General features: G+C 36.0%; 2 protein-coding genes across 2 annotated transcripts in view; both read right to left on the bottom strand.

The window, feature by feature from the left end:
- Positions 1-2,413: 2,413 nt before the first annotated feature.
- On the bottom strand, positions 2,414-3,790 carry LOC144447863 (uncharacterized). The gene is made up of 2 exons (XM_078137982.1): positions 3,760-3,790; positions 2,414-3,112 (listed from the first exon to the last, which is right to left on the bottom strand). The coding sequence occupies exons 1-2, from the start codon at positions 3,781-3,783 to the stop codon at positions 2,735-2,737; spliced, it is 402 nt and encodes a 133-aa protein (XP_077994108.1). The 5' UTR covers positions 3,784-3,790; the 3' UTR covers positions 2,414-2,734.
- A 2,037-nt stretch (positions 3,791-5,827) lies between these two features.
- The window catches only part of LOC144447181 (protocadherin Fat 4-like), a 26,202-nt gene continuing 12,412 nt past the window's right edge, over positions 5,828-19,617 (bottom strand). Inside the window, exons 9-25 of the mRNA XM_078137085.1 lie at positions 19,106-19,617; positions 18,478-18,585; positions 17,896-18,085; positions 17,277-17,371; positions 16,710-16,850; positions 15,923-16,019; positions 15,365-15,652; positions 15,029-15,183; positions 14,510-14,702; positions 13,845-14,053; positions 13,303-13,518; positions 9,183-9,291; positions 8,546-8,676; positions 7,579-7,694; positions 7,313-7,386; positions 6,561-6,678; positions 5,828-5,903 (exon numbers count right to left, since the gene is read on the bottom strand). The exon at positions 19,106-19,617 is cut by the window's right edge and continues 844 nt beyond it. Of these exons, the coding sequence (XP_077993211.1) occupies positions 5,828-5,903; positions 6,561-6,678; positions 7,313-7,386; positions 7,579-7,694; positions 8,546-8,676; positions 9,183-9,291; positions 13,303-13,518; positions 13,845-14,053; positions 14,510-14,702; positions 15,029-15,183; positions 15,365-15,652; positions 15,923-16,019; positions 16,710-16,850; positions 17,277-17,371; positions 17,896-18,085; positions 18,478-18,585; positions 19,106-19,617 (2,828 nt within the window). The remainder of the gene's footprint in view (positions 5,904-6,560; positions 6,679-7,312; positions 7,387-7,578; positions 7,695-8,545; positions 8,677-9,182; positions 9,292-13,302; positions 13,519-13,844; positions 14,054-14,509; positions 14,703-15,028; positions 15,184-15,364; positions 15,653-15,922; positions 16,020-16,709; positions 16,851-17,276; positions 17,372-17,895; positions 18,086-18,477; positions 18,586-19,105) is intronic.

The following is a 19,617-nucleotide window of genomic DNA, read 5'->3' as shown; positions in this document are numbered from 1 at the left end:
ACTACAAAAGACAGATGAGAGTAAAGCTTCAATTAGCGTTGTCCCATACTATATAAAAACGGCTAATGTACCCTCCTTTACCCAACCTTCACCATACCTGTGACCATGACATTTGTCCTGGAGTGATCGACACACTTTTAACTTTCTACAGCCTCCAGATGAACATATGAACATGACATTGGGTAAAGTCAGGTTAAGGATGGGACTTTCTCTCTCATATTCACCACACAACCTCTGCACAAGTTTGAATTAGAGGATGTGGTCAAATGTGATCATGTACACAGTGCCAGTTTAAAAATGCTATACCAGGCTGACATTGTGGTACATGAATACAATGCTTTGTGATATGCGAAACAAAATGCAACTGAAGTATTTATAGCTGGACTAATACAATTAAAGTTCAAGCGAACTCAAAACTTGGAAGGGTTTGCAGTGTTTAGTTGGTTTATAAACTACTATCAGAGATTGGGGTCTCCTCAAAGCGTCCAACTTTTCAATAGTGACATTGTCATCAAAAAGGAGGGTTAACGACTCCATTGATATCCGGCTTTCATAAAGCGTGACATTTTGTACTGACAACAATTCAGGTGGACAGTTTATTGTTATGGTCGTGATAAAGAGTCCTTTCTGACTCGCACAGTTCGTGAGTAACTCGAATAAACTATTATGTGCACCTTTGTCACCTTCAAAATAACCGCTTACTTGTTCGTTATCGGAAGAAAATTCCCCTCGATCTTTGTAGGATTTTCTGCCTTGACTATTTTCGAGTTGACATAAGTCCAGGTATGTTTACGATTGACGCAAATGTTACTATTTAATTGACCGTGTTGAGTTTTTGCTGGTGGTGGTCGTGTTGGGAATCATCACTTGAAATGAGATGTGGTCATTTTGGCAAAGAGCACTCGAAGTTCAAGTGGAGGGTTATTTTGGAAAATATCTCTACCAGTGAACGTACTTTGCTTTGGCAAAATGACCGTAACTTTGTGATCGCCGACATCAATGCTCTCAAAACTGGCACGACAAAATTAATGTTAAATCAAAGCTTTTGTATCACTTGGTTTTTCGTATGAATGCTAGAGTGTGACAATATGGCAATTTCGGAGCAAGTGTTGACGATCGTGGACGAGTCATTATTTGTCCGAAGACAGGGTCTGTCCGAAAACTGCGACAGTTGGTGTTCTGTTCACTCAGGCTGCACGTTTACACCAATTAGCGTACTCTTCTGGTACTCACTTAAGCTAAAGTCCATAGCAATATAAAGACGTACACCAATTATCATTGAAATGACCAATGAATTGTTATCTTGCATATGCTACAAGTCATGCAGTGAAATTGCAACAATGAGAGTACCCGAAACTATGGAGGCATAAGTAGAGTCTTCCCATATACCGCCATGCAGAAACCAAGCCAAACGTGACTGGTACATAATGAGTATTTTAATTCAGGCTCCACACACACTGTATCAAGATTTGAATATATCTGATACAACTAAAGTCAGAGTGGCCATGTTGATGAGACATTTACATTTATTTGGGATACACATTAATAAAACAACACGTGTTTCTACTTGAAAAACAATGTGAAACAAAACAGACTAAATCCATATTTGTAACTTATCAAATGCAAAAAACCCCAGGAAGTGATTTCTAAAACTGAGTAAAGACAAGCAATCAAGTTAATCAATGGTAAATAGAAGTAATTACAACCATTCATGAATGGCGATGTTTCAATAACAGAGAAGCGACGGACGCTAGCATAGTCTGGACAGGATGTAGAGACTACTTGTTAAATTGTCAATAAAAAATATACAAATTGAGACCAGAATAAAAAGAGAGCTTTGATGTTCCTATTGTTGATGATTTTCAGAAAAATATGAACACGGTGATTATCGAAGCTCGTAAGGACTGTCGCATATTTGCTTGATATCGCTAGTGCTCTTCTGTGTAGTCTCTTCTGTGAGTCTTAGGTTTAATCTATTCCTCACACAGACTAAACATCGAATGCAGTTACAAACCGAATTACTATTATATCTGTATATGGGTGTGGATTTCTTCTCAAAGTTCTTGGTTCAAAGTTTGCATGAATATTTTCTTTTTAATAGTACTATTGTTATGAATAAAACTATGGGCTAATTTAGTGAAATAATGCCTCTAAAACAGATTTGTTTTCATGTAATACTGCACAATAACAACACAACTAAGCAAACGTATTCATTGCAGTTTGGAAAGGAAGCATACGGCTACGTAGTCTAGCTGCTAGACCTCGGATGTTCTTCCAATATAATACGACACACGACCGAACATCGCTATCGAGGATGGCAAGCCCTCACTGCGAACTTCGTTCGCTTATAGTATCGAAAGAAAGCCCGAACGTCTAGCAGCAAGACTAACGGCTACGGGCAATTAACACTTCTATTAGATTTCAAACACTGTCAAGGGTCGCAATTTTGACATCCAGTTTATTTATGTGTTTTGAAATCTGTTAACTTCTATTGTGAGCCATCCCTGTGCTCTACCTCATTGCTCTCGTAAACTTACTAGTACACGGCCAAAGCACAAGTTTTATCATAGAGCTGGCGTAAAAACTGTGGTGTTTACCCTAATATTTGAGCACAAGTACAAATTATTGTTAAAAACCATCCTGTCCTACGATACAATTTCAATAAATTTCAACAGAATCTCTAATGTCACAAAAGCCTGTCAATTCAACTTAAAAACAAAGTTGCCGAAACAATTCAGTGGTTCTTTGCCACCCAGGGTCCTGGCTGAAGATAACTTTGCCTTGACAACCTCAGTGACTCATTGACATCATAATCAGGCGTTGGAATCTCAAACTTAGGAACAGATTTGTCAGTAAATTGGTCTGGTCGTACGTAATCGTAGGGTTCCAGGTAATCATCATCTGGCATTTTCATGTACATGCTTGATTCTCGTCCTGTTCGTTCACTGTGTGATGCATTCCGCACATGTTGCCACATCTGTGAGTATCTTAACATTTCATCGCTATGTTTCATGTCAGTCGTTTCAAATTTTACGGATTTTCTTTCTGGTTTCAGTGGCAAGGGTCGCGACTGCACTGTCCAGTTCTCTTCTATATTTTTGGCTCTTCTCATCTGCAAAATGATATTACGTGAACGTCATGTCAGACGGCATCCCTAATGATGCAATATCTTTTGCGTCATATCAAAGTTATAACAATACATATGTAAAGCTTATTTCAGAGCTCTTAATAACAACAAGACAAGCTTAGATGACCTTACATATAATTAAAACTATGGGCCATGTGCATTCAGACGACAAAGTTTGGATTGAAAAAGGTGTGCTACTCACATTCGAAAAAATCGTTGGGGTGCTATCAATCTGATTAAGAACTGATTCCTTCATTTATTGTCGTTTTTTCGTTCTGTTTGTTCCGGGAGTGCAGCGATCACCAAGATAGCAAGCTACATTTTGTTTGTTATGAGATAAACACTAGCAGGCGCCATTGTTTTGACGTCTGCATGTGATGTTTGTATTGTGGCACTTTATAGTTAATTTCATTTGGACAAAATGTCGCAAGAAATTGTATTCACCCAATAGTAAACTCTAGCATATGCACTTTCCTATTCGTTTTTGCACGGTTGTATCAAACAAAAGCCCGTGAACGGCAACTTGAAATGGGCTGTACCGCATTCACGATAACTGGGACTTTTCTACAGGACAATCAGTGTCTTCAGATTAAACTCCTGGAATATTTGCTCTACTTTACGATATGACTTACCACCACTTTTTCTGGTTTGTTCATAGCTGGTTTCTTGGATTTAGGTCGTTTCCGCGAAGGTGCACTGAAATGAGTAAAAGAAAATGTGATAAGAATGATGAAGTATAATAACCAGTGGAACACACTAACACCAAAGAGGGCGTTGTTTCGTTTACCAATCAAGTCTTACACTTCCAAACATAGTTATATAACATAACATAACATAACAGTAAGAGTTTGTTAAGAGTACATTTCATCTATATAGATTAAAAAAAATAATGTTAATTTTTTTATTTTTTCAAGTAGAGATGTTAAAATTTTACGAAACCTGGCAAAGTTTTACTACGAAGCAGAGGAGGCTGGAAGGGGTCTCACGTGACACCCATGTGACCGTTTCGCGATAGAGCACACGCTGATCTGACGCTGATGACCTCGGTGAGTACCCGATGCTTTTATCCGTTTTATTACCATTTGCATCATTAGTCTTTCGTTCAAACTATCACTATTTTTTGAAATGACCATTACGAGTGTAATGCAACATGGCAATCGTGTTTTCAGTTTTTATAGTGTGTCTAAAACGAACTCGAACTTTGGTACTCGACAAGTCAATGTTAGCCATATCTACATTTCCGGGTTTTTCACCTCGGTCGTTTTAACACAAAATTATGTTTTTGTGTATACTTTTTTCACTTTTCTATTAATTATCGTTGTGAATTTCGTTGCTCTGCAGGGATCTTCCCAATACCCCGTCGTATAATGTGTATAAATTGTCATTACTTTTTGTTGATTTTCGATGTTTTCAAGATGGCGACCCATTGTGAGTACGTATATGCATATAAGTTATAACACGCGAACGGCTATCCTACACTTTCTGGCCGGGTGTGCTTATTGACACTCTCGTGTCGTGCAATGATCGTTACCCATAACACCAATTTTCAGCATTTTCTCTTGTATCCTTAGAATTTTGCCCTTTTCACTCTTATCAAGTCATTTTTCTGTTTATTTTCAGATTCGTCGCTATCGCTAGTCGATTTGCTGTGCCAAATCTGGACTTTCTTCTGTTCTTCATGTTACATTTTGTTTCGTATTAAACCATCTCTGTGTTGACTTCTATAAATTTGTCTCGCGTGAGAAAAAGACCTGAATGTAATTTAACGTAAACCCCTTTCCTACCCCCTGATGATTGCTAAAGAAATAATTTAGCTTACATTTTACAAACTAATTGTTAAAAAATTAATGTACAACAACGTCATGTATTACAAATTTGTATGATAGACAATATTGAGACCTCGAACCAAGGCCAGATAACACTCGTATTAATACGAATCCATGTAGTGAATATTTTCCTTTTCAAATAGCTTTCATGCCAATCACTCAAAGTATCAAAGGATATATGTCGGTATCTACAAATCTCGTCATTCCAGCTCAAAATTACATATATTACATCTACCTTGCTAGTTATATAATATTTCGCAATGCTTACATGATGATGATCAAAAATACCTCATCATACGTTACCACAATTTACGTAGCCTGAACACATTTTGCTACACATGTTTGTCGCGTTGTCAGACAAGTGAGCAAAACCATGTCGGATTAAAATATGCCGCGAAACCGAGAGACTCGTACAATTTATGGCAATAGAAAACTTTATGATATAAAGGCGAAGTCTTGTTGTTATTGTATTTATTTATTTATTTATTTATTTATTTATTTATTTATTTATTTATTTATTCATTCATTTATTTATTATGTTTTGAGCAATGTTTGTATTTTTGAAGGTAGACAGCCCCGACTGGTCTCTGCGCCGCTCGGTATACATAAACAGATTAGGGACGATAGTCTCGAGTCTGGCAGCGAGACTACTCAGGACACTGCACTCAAAAATACGACCTGCTTACGCGAGTTGCCTTTATTCTGGTGTCACTATTACACACGATTGAAGGGTGATATCGAATTTGGCAAGTTACATTTAACTTGAAAATATCTCAACATGTGCGAAAACAGACCCTTTCGTGTAGATTAATTACTGTAGTACTAGTAGTTGAGCAAGTTGTGAGAAGCTCGACTAGTCACATCACATCGCTTGTCAATGGAGGTCACCTTCGACTATGGGTCGGATCACTCGCTTTCTATCGAAAATCTTGAACAGACCTTGTCTATTTCTAACAATAACCATTTAAAAGTACACAAGAATACATCTATTTTGCAAAATTTGTAAATTTTGGGCGAAAAACCGGGCCGAAATTTCCGACCTCAGCTAGCGGGGTCAAGTATTCTTCACGAAATCGCCGAAAAATCACAGTAATCCTATCAATAATTCCGAAATCGATTCTTCTAGCACGGAGGGAGAAATATCAGTCGAGATTTTTGCTTTTAAAGTATCCAAAATCATGAATTGTTGTGATAGTTATGGCGAGTTGAAAATGCCCCAAAATACGGCTGGTGAGCACTGAGCCAGCCACCACTGTACACGTACCACACATCGAAGTGTACAGTTGTTTTTACCCATCATGCTCTGCACCCTTCCCGCCTCCTCTGCTACGAAGCATTTTTATTTAGGAAGGAAGCTCTCTCAGGGATCTGTAATAGTTTTCCTATGAGTGGCTGATGTATTCATTTATATCATTTTCTTTGCTATGGACAGATGGCCAAAGGTAACATTTGAAGCATATATATATATATATATATATATATATATATATATATATATATAATTCATTCATACTGTTAGCACATATATACAATATATACAATCTTATATGTTATTTATTTCACATTTTCACCAGCGTTGGGACAAAGAGCTACATGAGAAGACTTACTTCAGCCAATAACAAATAGTAGCTATGGTGACCAGGAGTATAAATAACAGCGCTGCCACGGTTGATACAACGATTATGATAATAAGGTTATCATTGACACATTCTGGTTGGTTGTCACCTATGACATGAGAGACGAGATAATACATATTACATTAGGCGAGATGTATTGAATCTACGCTTCATACTCAAAATAGGGAAGAATTGCAATAAATAAATGTTCAATAGAAAGAAGGTTATACATCTAAGAAATGAAGTTAGATAACTAAACCCAAAGACAAATTAATGCTGGATTTCGGAATGTCTCAGAGTTTTTGTTTTTTACAACAACATGATTCAACAAGCAAACAGTAGGTCTGTTGGTGAAAAATAACCCCTCATATCTACAGGGCTCTCGTCCGCTCAATCAGAGTGCGAGATTAGTATCTGGTGACGCATTGATGGCAAATCAAACGGTAGAAGACTTCTATAGGAGTATTTATAAGTACTCAAATAGATTAGAGACATTCTAAACATACAAAATAACCAGTAGTAGTCGTGAAATTGTAAAGTGAAATGACCGAAAAGGAATCACAGCACACATTTAAAGCTGCGATGATACATATGTACGTACATGCCTACATTCATTCATTCATTCATTCATTCATACATTCATGCATACATACATACATACATAGATACATACATACATACTGTCTATAAAATATTTCAAATATTCAAACAAATAATGTGTTTTACATTAATGCAATTTTTACCTATTCGTGTGACAGTTGATACAGTATGTGTGGTAGTAGGGACTGGCTGAACATCGATTAATACATAACAGGATCTACAAAAGGAAGATTCGATTCATAATTAGTTGCAAAAGTTTAGAAATGACATTCAAGGGCATTATAATCAAATATACAGAGTATTCAAAGGACCCGTTCGTTTTCGATGTTAAAGTTGTTTCTCTCAAACAACATAATTTCGATTAATTTAAATAAAAAAGTTGTAATAATGTGACTAAAACAGAGCTCACCCAATGCCATTTGCAGGATCTTCTGTTTTAACAGTTATTGTCAAGTTATACATTCGAACATCAAGAAAGTCATTGACTGACAGAACTCCTGTGTCAACGTCAATGACAAATCCATCCTAAATAAATAGATATATATATTATTTCACTGATAGAACTCCTATGTTATCATCAATGGCAAATACATCATAAATAAATAGATATTGTTTCACTGACAGAACTCCTGTGTCATCATCAATGGCAAATACATCATAAATATTAAATATATATATATATATATATATATATATATATATATATATATATATATATATATATATATATATATATATATATATATATATATATATATATATTATTTCACTGATAGAACTCCTGTGTTACCATCAATGGCAAATACATCCTAAATAAGTATATATATAATTATTTCACCGATAGAATAACGTGGTTTTCATTGCTTGTCATATGAAACTCTTAAAGGATACCACAAACTGCCGAAACAACAGGAAATATTGGAGATGCTGTTTTTATCTTATCTGCATTCCATTATGCTTATAATGAACTCAGAAAAGTCATTTTTATGAATTTTTTATCGCTTGACTTCTCTACAATAGAGTTGTAAAATTGGCAAATCTGGATAGGGTGTGGCACTATGGGAAACAAAACCATGTTATGAGCTAACGCCTCTTTTAATTAATCATCACCCAAACTTTAATGACACTTTTGGTTCACTAGGTGTTTAGCTGTTAACTCTGTGTCTCCCACAATGCCTCGCTCCGGTGTAAATAAGTCCTCTTCTAGGCAAGGTTTGTTAATTTTATAACTTTATATTAGTGACGTCGCGCGTTTCAGAGTTGGTGAAAAAGTCTTTCCTTGGTTCTCTAAGCATAAGGAAATACAGCTATGGTAAAATCTTCAAATGACAAAATATATTTTGAAATACAAATTCGAAGGCTACTGTGTCTATTACCCGTATGTTTCCTTCTTGTATGTTATACAGCAACTTTGGTATTGGCTTTGTACCATTTTTCAAGGGTTCAATTATCACATCTAGGACACTTCGTCGTGGACTATCCCCAGCCAGATCAGTATAGTATTCACCTAAAGACACAGTGGTGTAGGAGAAAGTGTTAGGTTCAACTTAAATGTATCTGTGCTCAAATTATGTGCAATTGTATCACTAAATCATTGTCATTTCCCTCCTTTTTTAACGTTTTATGCAATCGTTGGTGGAGGGTCTATGATACAACTTTTAAAACACAGATAACTAACTTGTTAGTTATCTGTGTTTAAAATAACATTTGTAGGTCAGCCAATGACTGTCCAGATATCACACTTTGATTAGAGTTGATAATTTCAAGACATTTTAAACATTTGAACATGTACAGCTAATCTTTATATATCCCAACCAATCACTTTGTCTCATATAACTAACGAACTGGCATTCACAATCCTGGTAAACGTTAAACCTGTTTTACAGCTGTTTCATAATATCTTGATTGGATAAGGGATGTAAAAGAGTAAATATCGACATCATTTTGATGGAATTAATCCGGTAGTTTAGAGTTCTTTCCTGACTTGTCCAAACATATTTGTTAAAGTCTTACTTTGCCTGCAGGAAGGTGTATACTCAAAGGTGAACAGAACGGTCAGCCATGTTGACGTAAGGCCCCAACCTGATAGTATATCCACGATGTTGTCTGCAACTACAATCAACTGCGAATAAAAAGTTCATTCTCTGCTTACAAGTTAGGTAAACCAAAACTTTATGGTTAGTTATATATCCAACATTATTACATTGTCTAAAGTACAACCTGCTCAACCTCCTGATAACTGAACATGTCATCAACTTTCAATTTGACTATGCTATTTAGTGGAAACGTCATTGTATCAATGGTATTTGGTTATTTTTATCTTCCGTAAGGGAATGTTATGTTTTAGTAATGTCTGTCTGTCTGTCTGTCTGTCTGTCTGTCTGTCTGTCTGTGTGTGTGTGTGTGTGTGTGTGTGTATGTATGTATGTATGTATGTATGTATGTATGTATGTATGTATGTATGTATGTATGTATGTGCGTGTGTGTGTGTTAGATTAGTAATTTCATTAGAAGCATTCACTATCATCTAATTTTGCACATGTGCCGATGATAGCAAAAACGTATATCCTATAGATCCTATTGGTGTAGTTTAGTTTTCGATTTAAATGAGTTATTTGCATAATTAATGGACTTTACATGAAGTACCATGTATGGTCATTTTGGTAATTTCTGTAAGAAAAAACAATCGAACGACTGACTTTTTTTCCGTATGGAAGGCAGTCAGTTAGTTTATGCACAGACAAGTAAGGCGATACTTGATACTTAATACTTGTCTGTGGTTTATGCCACTGAGTAGAGACCTCATTGAAAATATTGTGTAACAAGTATCAATATTTGTTGGTATAGACAGAAAGTTACAATGTAACACTTGCCGATGTGGTTTATTTGCTGAAGACATCATTTATTTAGAGTAATGCCCCAGACATTGTGTGTGTTGTCTTGATATAAGGGCGGCCCTTTTTATTTTTCTGTTTCTCATCTCCCGACCGACCCTAATTTGCAGCTCCGACATCAGAAAAAAAAAAGTTTTTTTATTTCCGACCGACCCCTGAGCACAGCAAATTGTAAGGTTCCCCATGGCGTCTTAGGCCAGTTCTGCCGAGGCCACGACCTTGCGACATTGGCCCCCTAAAATTACAAATGAAGCAATAATTTTCCCACCTTGCGTCGCTTTGGCGCATTCATTTTACGGCAGACATCAAAATTATCTAAGTCCACGGCCGGACCAGGCCAGGCTCTGACTCGACGTGAATCCCACAAGAAGTATACTGACTGCGTAAGGGAAAGTTTTGTTGACATCATATAAGATACAGTGACAACGCGCAGTTCTATTGTTAACATAAAAAATGCCACAAAAAGATCAACTTTGATAAACTTAATCTACAAATTAAAACATTAGAGGGATTAGATGAGACGTCGAAATGGACGTCTCTCGTCACATGTTTTGCCTACTGTCACTGTCGTGACCTCTGACCTAATCACTGACGTGTGCGAAACACTGAACTTGCTACCGGAACATCTATCTCCCATGCCACAGCTCAGAAGCCTTCGTGAACCAAATTTATGGGACAGGTTGTGATTTTCATTTGTTGATGGGTTAAATTAAATGAGTACATGTGTATTTTGATTCCGAAAAAGGGGATCGTGTTGCATGATGTTGACAGTGCTAGTGACACATGTGAATGTTGGGCACTGAATCAATGCGTAATCACTGGCATGGCTACTATAGACGGCCGATGCATGTGCGCCCGGTCAGACATGAAGAACGAACTTGTTGTGCAAATCAGAAAAAAATTGATGTAATATTTACAGAGCATCCCAACTTTGACTTTGTTGATAGTTTTAGTTAAAGATTCAAGTTCTGAGTTTCAAGGACACCTAATGTCAGCAAGTTTACGGTACGTAACTATGCTGTCATTTGATATAGCAGGACCAAATCATGATACACAGCCAGTAACGGTTAATTAATAAAAAATAAATTATTTTAAAGTTTGTTTGACTATTATTTGTAAGTTTTTCGTTCACATTTGGTACTTTTTAAAGTCAGGGATTTTTTTTCTTAAAAATGTCATGAATTTGAAGACGGAATGATAAACACAGCAGTGTACTAACAATTTTAAAAATGAAACAAGTGGTTACAAGTTTAGGATTTCTCAAAGTTTTTATTCAATCATATGTTCACTGTGACTTATTTTGAAGTTGTTCATTGTCCTTGTCTGAAAAAAGGGAATTATAAATTTTAGCACTGCTATTCATTGATATTCAGATTAAAAATTGTGACTACCTGGCTGTCCAATCTTTCTAAACAATATATCATTCATATATATATATATATATATATATATATATATATATATATATATATATATATATATATATATATATATATATATATATATATATATATATATATATATATATATGTATATATATATATATATATAACTTAAAATTACATAATCTTAATTGCCTTCTTTTTCTAAGGTGTAATGTGTAGTACACAATTTTCAAAAAATAGCTTACTGGGAACTGTTATTATGAATGGAATTTTTTTATGTAGTTAGGTAATGGTCTATACGTAATGGAATATCTCAGACCACAGTATCTCTATAGTGGTCTGAGATAATTTATATGAATATTTCATAGACAATAATAATTGACCCCACTCCCTGTCAAATGACACCACTTTTTGGAACCAAGGGGCCTGTGTCCCCACTTGTTGGAAACCTTGGCAGAACACCACCGTCTAACCCCCCCCCCTCTCACCCACCCACCCACCCAACCCCTTTGTTACGTCAGAGCAGCATGTGTCTTTCATCATGGCAGAAGTCGTTGAGATTTGATGAGGGACAGGGCTCAAAATTAATACTGTCACGCGGTACATCTTGCTGCAATTTAATAATAGCTCAGAATATGTCCATCATTTTCAAAATTATGCTTAAAATTGGTAAAAGTCATACTGCATTCCTAATTTCTTGACCAGTTTTTAGCTTGAAATCAGTTGTATTATCAGGGAAATGACCGACTCCATATCGTGTCATGACCCATGACATGCATGACCTTTGAAGACATTCCGATGTTTACATTATTACTTTTAATTACTTTTAAACAGTAAATCCCAAAGGGGTTCTGAGTTCTAGAAATGTTTACATGTTATCTGGTGGATTATTTTGACAAGTTCACACTGAAGAAAAATGTTTCATAGGAGTAATGGTTTATGTAAATGAAAATTCATCTAGCACACTGATGACAATCACGTAGGTGTTTCAAAAAGTTACATACTAAAGTTCAAATTGGATAACTTGAAAACATTTATTGTTAGCGATGGCAATGCCACTTTGATTAATAGGACGAATGTATTAGTACTCCTGATAAAATCACACAATAGTTCATGGCTACAGATATACACCCATCAGGATGATAAGTATTTAATCATCTTCTTACAAAGTTGTTCTACAGACTTGTCAACCTTGCTAAAATGAAGGAAAGAGACTTATAACAAGGAATTCAATAAAGAGAAGAGAAATGAAGTTGTATAGAGACTAACAGGACAGAAAGGATAGAGAATAGAACTGAAAAAATACATATTTTTTTTCTTGCCCCCCCCTTTTTTTTTATTTCGCCCGCCCGACCCACCTGACTATTCCATTGGAGATGAGAAACAAAAAAAAACAAACCCTCACCCTAACAACACATGCAGTCTGAAGTGTTGTGTCTGCTATTGATTGATTACCATTCTAGTAAAACAATGTTGCAGTTACGTATACACAAATAGGCGCCAATGCTCTCACTGACTGGCGATTTCAAAGGAAAAAACACTTGAGTCAATAAACAGGATGACACGTGATCATGGCTGCACAATTGTTTCAAGAATGGTCATCTCTGCCTTTTCTAGGTAGCGTATCTATTTGTAGCCATGACTTATCATATTATATTTACAGTGTTTACAATACATGCATTACTCTCTCTCTCTCTCTCTCTCTCTCTCTCTCTCTCTCTCTCTCTCTCTCTCTCTCTCTCTCTCTCTCTCTCTCTCTCTCTCTCTCTCTCTCTCTCTCTCCCACATATAGATAATTTATTCCTATCATTTGTGTACAATGCGATTTGAAGATGAATGTGAACATGTAATTACCTCAAGTATGATGGTAGATGTCAAGTTCAAATTGTACAAATTAGCTTTGGTTGTTATCATTCCTTGTGTTGGATGTAAAGCGAAGTAGTCTTCAGGTGGTACAGAACCCAAGTGTTGTATTCGTACATTGGCAAAAGAATACGAACATTCGGCGTTCCTGCCCAAATCAGCGTCACTGGCATTAAGTGTTACAACTGTAAATCCTGGCCGGGAACTCTGTGGGAGAATAGTAATACTGAAATATTCTACACGTTTCAACAACTTCCACAGAAAATGTAACATGAAGACAACAACACGCGACACATACACATGTACATACCCACCCTTTGACTTTATTTAAAAAAAGAACAAGTATTCGACATATTGTTCCGAAATATTCCGTACAACAACCAAATTGATGGCAACTGTAACGAACCATATACCTGCACAAACAGCCCAATATAGACATGTATATGCACTTTCTTTTAATTAACATTTTAGCAAAGTTGCTTCAGTAAACTATATCTAAAACAGTGTCAAGGAAAAAACGCAAAATCATTTACCTGAGGCACAACAATCATTTGTTCTCTTGGAAGTTTAGGACCATTATCATTTACATCACCAATCGTTATCGAGACATTCGCAGTGGCAGACTTCGGATCTTGTGTTGCATCATGGGCAGTGATTGTAAAGGCCGCGAAGTCGATGGTTTCTCTATCCAACACATTCTTTACAGATATTTCCCCGGTTTGATGGTTAATCGAAAACAAATCTGTAAGAATTTCAGATGATTAACATTTTTCGTCAGATTGGTATAAGAATATAGTATCTGATGAAAATGAAATACGTTGTCAAAGTGTTTATCACCAAATCATAGGCTTTCTGCGAAGGTAATCAAGCCTACTTTCATTGGTTATGTTGAGTAAATTACCATTTTTTCTCTGGGCATTGGGTGTGGCACTGCTGACTTGGGAAGTGGATTATAACAATAATTAGAAATTTGAATTTACAAAAAAGCCCAAGCATATGTAGTTTACCAACATACACAACGCATGTTAGTGAATAGCAATTGAAGCCAACCCATAACGCTTACGCCGTGATTTAGCCATTTTGTGCAAAGTTGGCTAGGACTAGATTGTTTGTTGATTTGATTACGTCGATGTACTTATGCAGCTTGCAAGCAACAAGCCAAGCGCCGACTAGAGACGCCAACAACCCTTTCACGCACCAGCATCATTTCCGTCTATAATTTCATAAATGATCTCGGCATTTGACCCTACATCATTATCCACAGCCTTCGGTTTGGGAGTAGGTGTAGTGTGAACTAAGTCTCCTATGGCAGCATTCTCGGCGATAGTTCCTTTATAGGTGTGCGACTGGAATCGTGGAGGGTAGTTCACTTCAATGATATCAACTTCAACCTACATGAAATGAAGATAAAAGATTCTGAATTTTATTTTTTGAAAGCCGATGTTTTGAGTTGTTTACGAGTATGACTATGTGAGATGAAGCTGTAATCTAAGAAGACTTTATACATTTTGTCTAACATTTTGCGAACAAAATGAAACCTTCCTTGGCTGTGGTAGTCCACCTATGAAGATTGCTGTTCTTCACTTAGACAACGTGAATTAATAGAAGGGCAAATGACTCACTGGGCAAGCATCCCTGTCGTTCGGTATATTTCGACCCGGCGATAATCGATATATCAAACAAATCAATTACAAAGATATTTAAATTAATATATTACCGTTGTAGTAGAAGCCAATGGTTCTGTTCCGTTGTCCACACACCTTACAACGATGGTACATGACCCACTCAGTTCACCATACAAATCATGTGTAGTCCGTAGTTCACCGGTTGTCGAATTTATTTCAAATGCATCGTGACTACAGTTTCCACCAACTAATAATAAGTATAAAACCATCAGTCTAACATCAATTATTTTACTGCATTTCACACTAATTCAGATTACCCGCTAAAACCAACAAATATATTCAAATGAATGTGACATAAAGATGCCCAATAATAAAAAAAATGAAAACTTCGAAATAATGTTTAAAATATGTACTTCGAAGATACATACCAATTATATTATAAGACAACACCTTGTTGTTGCCAATATCTTCATCCGTGGCCAACACTTGAAATACCAATGATCTTACTGGGGAATCCTTTGGTATAGGTGCGTAGTATGGGGTGTCTTGAAACTGTGGAGCATTGTCATTACTGTCATCTACGATAAACGCAATAAACAATGCAGTAGATGACATTCTGATGGGTGATCCGTTGTCAATAGCAACAACGCTAATGGTGTGAATATCTTTTGTCTCTCGGTCCAACGTCTTGGCCGTTCTGATTGAACCTAATTTTGCTGAAAAGAAAAAAAAATAATGTTATTTTTTAAAAATGTTATAGTTCCTTTTTTGTCTGTGGTCCAAATAATATGAGTATTAAGAATATTATGAAATTATAATGAAAATTTTAGTCAGCACATTGTATAAAACCGTAGTAACTCGATCAATAAATATTCCGATATGGTCTAACGTATAACAGTGGTTATTATGTCGGATGGTTTGGCTGGCAAGATATGATATGTACTAATAAATGTTATTTGACTTTACAGAAATAAATGAACACCTACCATCGATGTTAAAGAAGGCATCTGAATCATCTAGAAGTTGGTATGAAATAGCTGCATTGTCACCAATGTCATCATCAGTGCTTGTTATGTAGGCTACCTTCAATTTGAAGATAAAATAAAGATATTCACTAATATGCTAAAATATCTGATAAACATATTGCCTGGCTATGAGGGCACTTGTATACGTCGATTAACCCGAGGGCTGTTATTTAGCTACTATTCCATGTGGCTGAAATCCGAGGGAAATATTTGGTACATAGCAGTACGAGGGGTAATATGACGTTTACTAGTGCCCAAATAAGGCAACAAGTGTGTTACAAGATATCGCATTCATATCCCCACATATTCTTTCTAGAGTCAACGCAAATCACCGGTAGCACTTCCGTGTTACTGTTATGGGGGAAATGGCAAACGAACACTGCAAATTGAGATCACTATGTGTCCATATCACGTGACACAGTCTAAGCCAATCACTGAAGGTTGTATGCAAATGATGTGTTATAAATTGCAACAGTCCACACTTAAGGTATAAGATATAGTGGGTCCAACATGTAACCCATTTTGTACTAGCTACTCTGTATGCATAGAACATGGAAGATAAGCACACCTTTATTTGCATAATGACGCCTGTGTCAGATTTGTAATGTAAGATCGTCGGTATATACTTGCACTAACGCTAGTTATCCCCTCTCTATTTACGTTAATTCATGTTTTTAACAAGAATTACTAGTTTAAACGACTTGGAAAAATACCGATGAAGTGCTGCAATCAAATGACATATCCTCACCTCTGTGCCATTCAAGATGTTTTCTAGGATATTTGTCTCTGTAAACTTGCTTGTTATGTTTGGTGCATTATCATTCTTATCTAGAATATCTATCGATATAGCAACGGTTGAATTTAGGGGGTTCTCTCCATGGTCCTTTGCCTGAAATAAATGAACGGAAATAAGAAGTAGTAAAACAATTATGAGGTAAGTACAAGCCTTAGGAAGAAAGTTAGATACTTTCAGAACACGTCGGAGTGCTGTGTCATTTGACTCGAGAGGATGTACAACCAATCAGTGTACAGCATGATGCCTATTTCTTCCATATGCGCTGTACAATCTTTGCCTTTGAAGTATCGCAACACACACACACACACACACACACGCTTGCCTTTCAAGAAAACTTACACACAAATCATTGCTGGCGCTATTTTTAGTTAAGATGTCTTCTCACTTATGATTTTGTCCTAGAAGAAAACTTTGCCAGCATAAGAGAAGCATCTTCATGTTCATACTATATCATAACCTCGAAAATACTAAACAACACACTATAATTCAATGTTAGAGATGGCAATAAGTTAGACTTACCAAAACAATAATGTCATAATGGTCATTATATTCTCTATCGGCTTCTTTAATGACCTGGAGGCTACCAGTTGAGTTGTCGATCCCAAATATATCGTCTGAAAAGAAAGTAGGACACAGTTTGGCACGGGGAGATATTTGTTACTCGTGGTTTTGGTTAGATTCTGCATGCGTACAATAGAGTTCAATTTGCATACAAATACTGATCTCATATTCTGTATGTATGTATGTATGTATGTATGTATGTATGTATGTATGTATGTATGTATGTATGTATGTATGTATGTATGTATGTATGTATGTATGTGAATGTATGTATGTATGTGTGTATGTATGTGAATGTATGTATGTATGTATGTATGTATGTATGTATGTATGTATGTGTGTGTGTGTGTGTGTGTGTATGTATGTATGTATGTATGTATGTATGTATGTATGTATGTATGTATGTATGTATGTATGTATGTATGTACGTACGTACGTATGTATCTGTGTGTTACTGTATGTATGTATGTATGTATGTATGTATGTATGTATGTATGTATGTATGTATGTATGTATGTATGTATGTATGTATGAATTTTTCGTTGATCGCAAATAAGGCGTAATAACGTTAACCTACCTTCATTGCCGCCAATAATAGCATATTCAACAACAGCATTTAAACCAGCATCTTTATCGTCTGCATTCAATGTTATCAACGATTGACTGAGAGTGTTCTCATAAAGTCCGGGCTCCAAAACGTATACTGGATCAACCGGAAATGTAAATTCTGGCACTTCGTCGTTCAAATCGACAATTTTTATTTCCACCTTGAAATTTAAACACAGAACGAATAGTTATCGGTGTGTTTATGATAGCCAGGTGATTGTTACGGTAATATGAGTGCAGTTTATTTGTTTGATTGCATAATGAATTGGTCTTAACTAGTTCTTGTAAAAACGCGGTTCAACTTTGATCACATGATGAATGCATGTGTAGAAATGTTGACCCCATACCCCCCTCATACAACATGATATGGTTGAAATCAAAGCAATCGAATTTCAGTTTGTAGATTTAGTAGTTTGCTTCATTTTCACTTTGATACCGAGTCTTGAGATAAAACTTTGGAGTTCGTAAAATACATTATTGATCGATTGTTCTGAATACGTTAACCACATATATCACACAAAATGAAGTGCTATAGGCCTTTCTTCATACTTACAGTTGAAAAGGCAAACCCGTCGGCTTCATCATGACTTCTTGCTAGCACATTGAATTTCATTTGAGGACTACTTTCTCTATCTAACACACCAGTGGTGGAAATGACGCCCTAGGTAAGCAAATAGTTTTTACAAAATGTGAGAAACAAGATCCATAGATTAAGTTAATATTGATACAGACAAAAATAAATCTGATGTTGGGTATTATTGTTTTACGAATTATGACTATGAAACGATAGTGATATAAGACACGTAAAAGTTTTATTATTATTATTATTATTATTATTATTATTATTATTAATAATAATTATTTTTAATGACATTTGGTTGAAAATTTTCAGTGATCATTATAAGCTATATTATAAACTATGAATAAAGGGGTATGACTGAGAAATAATTACAACTAGTTAGCAATTCACCACTGGTAATCTGTCTATCGCACGTGGGCGCTTGCAGCATCGTCCAGGCATTTTTTTCTCGCAAATACCACGTATCGCATTCACGCGAGATTTGACGGTCACCTGAGATTTCGGTTTAATTCGAACATTTCTTCAACATATCAAACAAGGGGTTAACTCTAGATAACAAAAATAGACAGAGAACTGATTGACTTTCTGTGATGATACTTACTGTTATATTATCCAGTGCGATAGCATCAATGTTGAATGGTAGATAATAGAATAATTGTAGTTGGGTATTTTTAGCACTGTAAGCCTGTACCCTTCCAATGTATGTATTGAGACTATTCTCCTCCACTTCAAATTTATATTCAGTTTCATTGAAACCTATCTCCTGTGATGGCCTTACAAACGTAATTGTAACCATGGCATTGTCATCACTCGTAGATAATCCACCATCAGTGGCCCCAATGGTGAAGGTAACAACGTCATCTATCACTGGAAAGTCTTCTTTCACGACGACAACAGCATCGTCATCAGAGATGCCAAAAAAGTTTGTATATGTTTGAGTTATTACTGAATATATTAGCTCTGCATTGCTACCAATATCTTTATCAGTTGCTGAAACCGAGGTTACCAATGTGCCAGCACCGATTATCGAATTTGGAGGGAGAATTAAAGTGGCCGAGTAAATTTCCCGGGAGAATTCAGGACTATTGTCATTTATATCATCAAGTACGACTC

Source organism: Glandiceps talaboti, chromosome 16 (genome assembly GCF_964340395.1).
Source record: "Glandiceps talaboti chromosome 16, keGlaTala1.1, whole genome shotgun sequence".
Taxonomy (NCBI): Eukaryota; Metazoa; Hemichordata; class Enteropneusta; family Spengelidae; genus Glandiceps; species Glandiceps talaboti.
This window is presented reverse-complemented; position numbering and strand designations above follow the sequence as displayed.

Coding starts and splice junctions, on each gene's coding strand:
- LOC144447863 (XM_078137982.1), bottom strand. CDS start 3,783: ATGAACAAACCAGAAAAAGTGGTG. Junction 3,113..3,759: donor ACAAACCAGAAAAAGTGGTG/GTAAGTCATATC, acceptor ATCATTTTGCAG/ATGAGAAGAGCCAAAAATAT.